A 7,208-nucleotide genomic window follows, 5' to 3' on the forward strand; every position below is an offset into this window, starting at 1 on the left:
TTTTAATTTATTTAAAAATTTTTCATGCTATTATTTATATAATTAAAAAATATTATGCAAATAAATTTTTTGAATTTATAAATTTTAAATTTCATTTTTAATAATATATAAATTAATTCAAAAATTAATTGACAAGCCATTCTTTTTTTAAAAAAAAATTTTGTTTTCTTCTGCCTCATTTTATTCTAAAGCTAGAATAAATGAAATAAAAAACTTTTTTGCATTAAATTTTGTCAAAGGAACGGTTGGCCAATAAATTTGAATTACTAACTATAATTTAATAATAATAGTTTAAAATTATAATTTACCTATCAAATTATGTATAATTTAAAATGCAGAAATCATGCCGGAGAACTTTGATATTTTATCCCACACATGCCCCCATGGCGTTACCTTACAAATTGAAAATCCGGAACATCCTAAATTCTTCACGGTTCTCGCTAATCCGCCCGTGCCTTCACAGTCATCATAAGCATGTGAAGATTCAAAATTCCCTGATTGAATATCAACCTCAGAAGATAACACATAGTAATACAATTTTGAAGAAAAAAAAAAAGGAAAAGAAAATGAAAATTGGATAAACTAAGAAGCTAGAAAAACAAAAAAAAAAAAAGAAAAATTATTACACATCATCATCAAATAATGTCCCAAAACAAAAGAGCGAACAGCCAATCCCACCACCACACCCAAAACAAGAGCAGGATATCTTCGGAAACTTGCAAACCCAAGCCAAGAGAGAGTCTACACAGAAAAATAAACACGATAAACGAAAGTAGTAAAAAGAAAACATGAGAAACCCTGCAACAGCAAATACAACAACGACAACAACGACAAGAAACAACAATGGAAGCAAGACTCCGTGCTGCAGCAAGGTAGGGCTGAAGAGGGGGCCATGGATGCCAGAAGAGGATGAGTTATTGGCCAGTTACATCAACAAAGAAGGTGAAGGACGGTGGCGGACTCTGCCGAAGAGGGCAGGGCTTCTTCGTTGCGGCAAAAGCTGTCGTCTCCGCTGGATGAACTACCTCCGTCCCACCGTGAAACGAGGGCAGATCGCCGCTGACGAGGAAGATCTCATTCTTCGCCTTCATCGCCTTCTTGGCAATCGGTAGTTCAACATTTCTCTGCAAAATTTACTCTTTGTTTATAAATTTCATTTCTAGGGTTTGGTTTAGTATTCTGGGTATGTATATCACTTCAGCTAGGCAACTTTTTTCCCTTTTCCTTTCGAATATTAGGTAGGGCAGGTTTCCAAGCCTCATCGATGGGTTGTAGCTTTAGGGTTTCAGTGTTTTAAGCTTTCAAGTAGATTTTGTGCTATTCCATATCATATGTACTTAACATTTATCTAAAAATTTCTCTTCCCAATGGTTTCCATTTCTTTCTGCGTTCTCTGCCTACAAATTTCTCGAAACCTATATATATATTTACTCTCTTAATCTTTATATTTTATATTTTATATTTCATATTTCATAATTTGATCTCAATCGCATGTAATACATATTGCAACAACAGCGTTAATTACTTTGATTTTAGATGGAGTACTCTTAATCAATTTAATGGATTTGTTCCGGGTAGGTGGTCACTTATAGCTGGAAGAATCCCAGGGCGTACAGATAATGAGATAAAGAACTACTGGAACACTCACCTGAGTAAGAAGTTGATCAGCCAAGGAATAGATCCAAGAACCCATAAGCCTTTAAAACCTCAACAGTCACCAAGCGATCTCAAAGCTTCTTCTTCCTCCAGGGCAAATCGTAGGCCTGCTGCAATCCCTAAGCCAAATAATCCTGCTTCTTCCAACTTGGAAGAGACTAGTAGCGATCAAATCATGGCTGACAAAGAAAATGCGAATTTCCAGAATCACTATGATCAAACTGATGACATAGCAATAGGCCATGGATTCACCAGTCTGATTAATTGCGATGGTTCTGGAATGGAAATGAGAAGCAGTAATCAAAACCATGGGATAAGCAATGAGGAAGATGAGAACATTAATTACTGCACTGATGATGTCTTCTCTTCTTTTCTGAATTCATTGATAAATGAAGATGCTTTCACCAACCAGAATCAAATGCAACAGCACCAGCAGATCAATGGAATTTCACAAGCCGATGCAGTGGTTTCAATTACGGCAACAACTTTTAGCCTCGGCCAAGGTTGGGAATCTCCCATCATGTCTACAAATTTCAACCAAAATGACACCAAGAGGGTTAATGACCATCTCCACTAGCTCTCCCGAAGGGTCAGCTTGCATTATGAAATATTGTTTCCTAGGGCTTGGTTATTATTTTACGTATGCTAATTGTCTATTCTTGTTCCATTTAATTCGTCATTGTGTTTTTAGAAACATATATCTATCATTGTAAACAAAGATATAAGTGGAACATATATATGCACTTGTGTCATTCTGTATGAATGTGTTTTCGTTGCGTAATTGAAATATTTAAGGTTATTTGTTAAAATTCTTTTCAATTGTTAACCTCGGCTTATTTGTTAAGTATTCTTTTATTTCTCAGGTTCTGCTTCCATCACTTATCTGTAGCCTTGATCGCTCTTATCCTATGGCAAGATTTGCAAAAAGAGAATACATTAGGCATATTGTTAATTAGTAATTCTAATAGAAAAATAAATGAATTTGAAACTTAGCCCAAATGGTTTTCTTACTTTTTTGCGAGACGGATTTTGACAAAATTGAAGATCAATTTCTAACACTTGCAAAATTCTCCTTTCTTAATTTGCTTTATGCCTTGATTATTATTATTATTATTATTATTATTATTATTATTATTAGTATTATTATAAAAGAAGTGCAAATAAGCCTAATGTGGTTGGTTTTACTGAACCTAATAGCATTCACTAGGTTTGATTCACAACGTGTCATTATTGTTATTTGAGGGGATTGAGTTTTGCTTAGTTTATGCCTTTATGGAAGAGTTTTTCAAAAATTAAAAATAAAGTATTTGGCTATCAAATTTTTAAAATTTTTTAGTTTATACAGAGCCTTTTTTGGCTTTTAGGTTGCTAAATGAAGTTATAAATCACAGTTTCTAAATAAATTACTAATGTATGGTAAAAATATTTAATGTAATTTTTTATATTTTAACTTTTCCCATTAATAATTCATTAAATTATGTATAAGGAGAATTATATATTTTTCCACATTCATCTTTTTTATTTTTTTATTTTTAATAAAAAATAAAAAATAAAAAATAGTTTATTTTTTTTATTTTTATTTTAAAATTATAATTGGTTTAATATAATTTCTTTACATCTTACAACACTTCTACATTAAAGTTGTTGCAGACTATCTTATGTTTTATAACACTTTAAAAACAACTCTACCCGAACAATTATTCTTATAAAAGCTCTAGCCAAACCAAACATTCGTTATTCTTCAATTAGCTCATACAAATGGTGTGGAACATTATACTACACTATTAAGGAGCAAATAAATACATAGCTTGGATTCTTTTTTATGATGCATTCAAGGTTTTCATGTTTTCTTCTTTGAGCCCAAGCAGTTTTAATAAGTAAATTGAAGAATATTTATTGCTAATGAGTTTTAGTGCCCTGGGTGAGTTATTGAGCAGGATTTTGATGAATTCAAACGTGGAAAGAACAACATAATAATTCTAGCAACCGAGATGTTCAATATATCTATACTCACAATATTTAAAGAATATAAATCCCAATAGATATATGTCAATGGGGGTGCTAGAGCCAAAATATATTATGTCAGTACGATGAATAATTTGAACACTAGCTCCATTTGGCAGGTAGTTTTACATTTTATATTTTGCCTTATTTTACAAAAAAAAAAAAAAAAAGAATAGAAAGAAAAGCACAAAAATCAAAGACATGAGCAAAAAGTAAAAGCATATACCAAAATAATCAAGCATAACCTTATTTCTTCAATATTCAAAATGGTATCTAGCTGTTTATTTCAAATAATAATAATAATAATAATAATAACAATAATAATAATAACTAGATAACTAGATAGTTCATCGGCTTCCTAGATTATGAATGATTCCCTACATTAACTGTAACCATTCTCACGTGTGAGTCGATTAACTCTATAAATGTTCCAAATTTCAAGAAGAAATTGTGACTAATTTTAATTGTAGATATAGGTTTTGTATTTGCACCATCGCAAGAAGCTTTTCTTTATAGAAAAACTTTGCTCACAGCATTAGAGTATGGAAGATATCATCTATATCCTTGAAAAGACAAAATCTCTTAAAATCTCTTGGAAAAAGAGAGAGAGAGAGTTATAAATTTGACAATCACCTAAGTCATGTTATATGGTAAAACCCACTTCATCAACAGCCACATGTTAAGGCAGCATGAAACTATAATTTGTAACTGGATAATTTGTTTGAGAAGTAAAAGATGGTAAGCAAGCTAGGTGTGGAAGATGGGAATACAGAATACATGGGGCGAAGAGAAACAAGTTACTATTAGATTTCACTGTAATTGAGAACTTCAATTGGGTAAAATTTGATTTCACTTTGTTTTGCTATGCCTGTTTTCAAGTTAATTAGGCTTGATTATTTAGCCCCCAAGTGAAGGCTCACCCAAGACTAACAGTTGGGGTTTTGCAAGGCAAGGAGCCACCTGTTTGTTTAGAGTATACATTCATTCCTTTCCTACCTTCTTCACAACAAGCTGCCCAACGCAAGTGCTATGCAGTCTGTTTTTTTTTTAGAGCATAAATATTTTGTTAGCCAATCAAATCAAATTAATAGATAGTAAGTATAAATAGAAATTAATTTTATTAGCATTTTCTATTGAAAAGAATTTAATTTGTTTGTATTATTAGCCTAGTATAGCCTAGTGAATTGAACATGCACAGTTGAGATCAAACACTCTTATTGACTCAAACAATATTGTATCTGACCTGACCCTCAACTACTCTAAAAAACTACCGGTCTTTCTAGATTGGTAGCTGATTGATTTGTGGTACCTAAATTTTTCTATCTGTACATTTTTCCACTCAAAACAGAAACACTTTCGAATATTCAATTCAAGAACCAAACCATTAAAGCCTTAGTATATTCAACCCTTGTTGTCTTGTCTCTAAGCTATTAGCAAGCATTTAAGAAAAATATATATTAATTTTTTAAAATTATATTTTTGGAAAATAGAATATAATAGTACAATAATTATATCTCATCCTAATTAATCTATGATCTTTGCTTGAGATTTTGTAAACTGCAGACTTGTGCATCAAATTTTAGCTTTCCTTGATATTCCATGTAAAATCTATTTAATTTGATATTCAACTTTATTTTACATATCTGTATCTAAATTATCCATATCCCCATCCTTTTACCATATTTCTAACTTGTGACAACCTACGCTATATATATATATATATTCAGATTTCTTGGATAAAACTTTTCGTGCACTATATTTTGTTTAAAAAAAAAAAAAAAAACTATTTAAGAGCGCATTAATTAGTCAATGACACAGGATTCCTTATATGCTATACGGAAATTTCTTTACAAATGCATTTTTAATTACTTATAATTATCCTACACACGGATGCTGAGAGATTTTAAACTTTAGAAGTCCGTTTAAGAAAATAATAATACAATAACTAAATATTTAAGAAAATAATAGTAGATAACTAAATACACATGTGATAATATTTTAAGTCCGTTTTTTAAGTTTAAAATTTTAACAAATAAAATAAAAATCTTTAAATAAAAACATCCATTTATATCTTCATAAGTTTGAAGGTGGAGTAGTAAATGGAGTTTTTAACCTCGAGTCTAGTTAGTAATATTAATATATTCTTGTACCAAAGAAATTATGTTGTCATGATAATTACATAATATTGGAATAGAATATATTTATTTTCAGATTATCTTCTCCCACTTTTTCTATACATAATAAGTATATAAAGAAAAAGACTTTTACAAGTATTTTGTTTTCTGTACATGCAAAATTGTTATCATTCAAACCTACCCTTCTAGACCAACTCTCTCATCACTAATGCAAAGCTCTAAATTCAGCTTCTTTATTGGGTTTAGCACAAGGTGCGATCTCTATCAACGACTCAATCTTAAACGTAGCACAATTGAGAAACTAGAAAGGATATGATCAGACAATATGTGTCTTTTTAGTTAATTAAATTCTTATGAATTATAGAAACAAACGCTACCAAGTTTCATTGTTTGCAATAGTTTGAAGTTTTTTCGTTCTTTGCACCAACATAACTACAAAAAAAAAAAACAAAAAAAAAAACAAGACCAAAATTTAATTTGACTTTCTCCAACAATTTAGTAACTACAATGTTATAACATATCGTAACAATATGTATATGCGAAATAAAGAAGAAAAAAACATAGGATTATTAAAGAATGAAAGCAAAGAATAACATTAAAGCAAAAAGGAAGAAAAACAAACTAATGGAGTGTAATAAAAGAAAAATTAATTAGCTGGCGACTAACCTGAAAATTTTGTGTAATTAATGGAAGAGTCGTCCAAGCCGCTTCTTGCTTTTCTGAGCAGAATGCACTGGCATATTGGTGAAGAATGACAAAAAAAATGGAGTCATGAAAATCTTACTAATGTAAACTTAAAATAAAGCAGAAACGAGTGTAAGAACGGAAGAAGAGATTCTAGAGTTTCTCTTGCATAAAAAAATAAAAGAAAAAAAAACAGAGTTGTATTTATATTATGTGAATATGAAAAAAAAAAAAAAAAAAGCTTTAAGGGTGCAAATGCAAAAGGACAGGTGTAGGTTTCATGTCGGATGATGCAACTATTTTTGTAGCCTATGAGAAAGTAAAATGTGCCTTAAAAGTTGAAGGGAACATGTGGGACTCGGATTGAATGGTAGATTTTGAGATTACCGGCTGAGCAGATATTAGGGGCAGTCACCGTGGACCAACCAAACGTTCTAACCAGTAAACCAAAAGGGTCAGAAAATGTTAGACAGACCAACCTTTCTTTTGCGCGTTCCGAGACTAATTACATTCTATTTTATTTTTCTTCAAACTCCACTACTGCTCATCGGAGTTCAAACGCAAAGCAAATCTATCATTTGGGCCCAAACCACTTTTTCGTGGCAGGGCTGATAGTGTGTTGGAATTGACTTGTTTATGAGTCGGGTTTGATTCCAGTCGAGTCTTCATAGATTTTTTTTAAAATTTTCTTTATTAATAAGAGATATTACATAGCATCAAACCTTAGAG

The 7,208-nt window shown here is 31.0% G+C and overlaps 1 protein-coding gene and 1 long non-coding RNA gene across 2 annotated transcripts; one reads left to right on the top strand and one right to left on the bottom strand.

The window, feature by feature from the left end:
• Window positions 1-333: 333 nt before the first annotated feature.
• Window positions 334-7,000, bottom strand: LOC149515652 (uncharacterized). The gene is made up of 3 exons (XR_016325847.1): window positions 6,462-7,000; window positions 1,649-2,180; window positions 334-1,124 (listed from the first exon to the last, which is right to left on the bottom strand). It is a non-coding gene; the product is annotated as an uncharacterized LOC149515652 (long non-coding RNA).
• LOC111296439 (transcription repressor MYB5-like) lies at window positions 789-2,465 on the top strand. The gene is made up of 2 exons (XM_022890743.2): window positions 789-1,108; window positions 1,579-2,465. The coding sequence occupies exons 1-2, from the start codon at window positions 789-791 to the stop codon at window positions 2,231-2,233; spliced, it is 975 nt and encodes a 324-aa protein (XP_022746478.1). The 3' UTR covers window positions 2,234-2,465.
• Window positions 7,001-7,208: the final 208 nt, after the last annotated feature.

This window comes from Durio zibethinus, chromosome 12 (assembly GCF_047325235.1).
Source record: "Durio zibethinus cultivar Kanyao isolate XHJ-2024 chromosome 12, ASM4732523v1, whole genome shotgun sequence".
NCBI classification, from domain to species: domain Eukaryota; kingdom Viridiplantae; phylum Streptophyta; class Magnoliopsida; order Malvales; family Malvaceae; genus Durio; species Durio zibethinus.

What these genes read in the sequence shown, in the direction of transcription:
- LOC111296439 (XM_022890743.2), top strand. Translation starts at nt 789, where the DNA reads ATGAGAAACCCTGCAACAGCAAATACAACAACGACAACAACGACAAGA. An exon ending in CATCGCCTTCTTGGCAATCG is followed by an intron (nt 1,109 to 1,578) that starts GTAGTTCAACAT and finishes TGTTCCGGGTAG; the next exon opens with GTGGTCACTTATAGCTGGAA.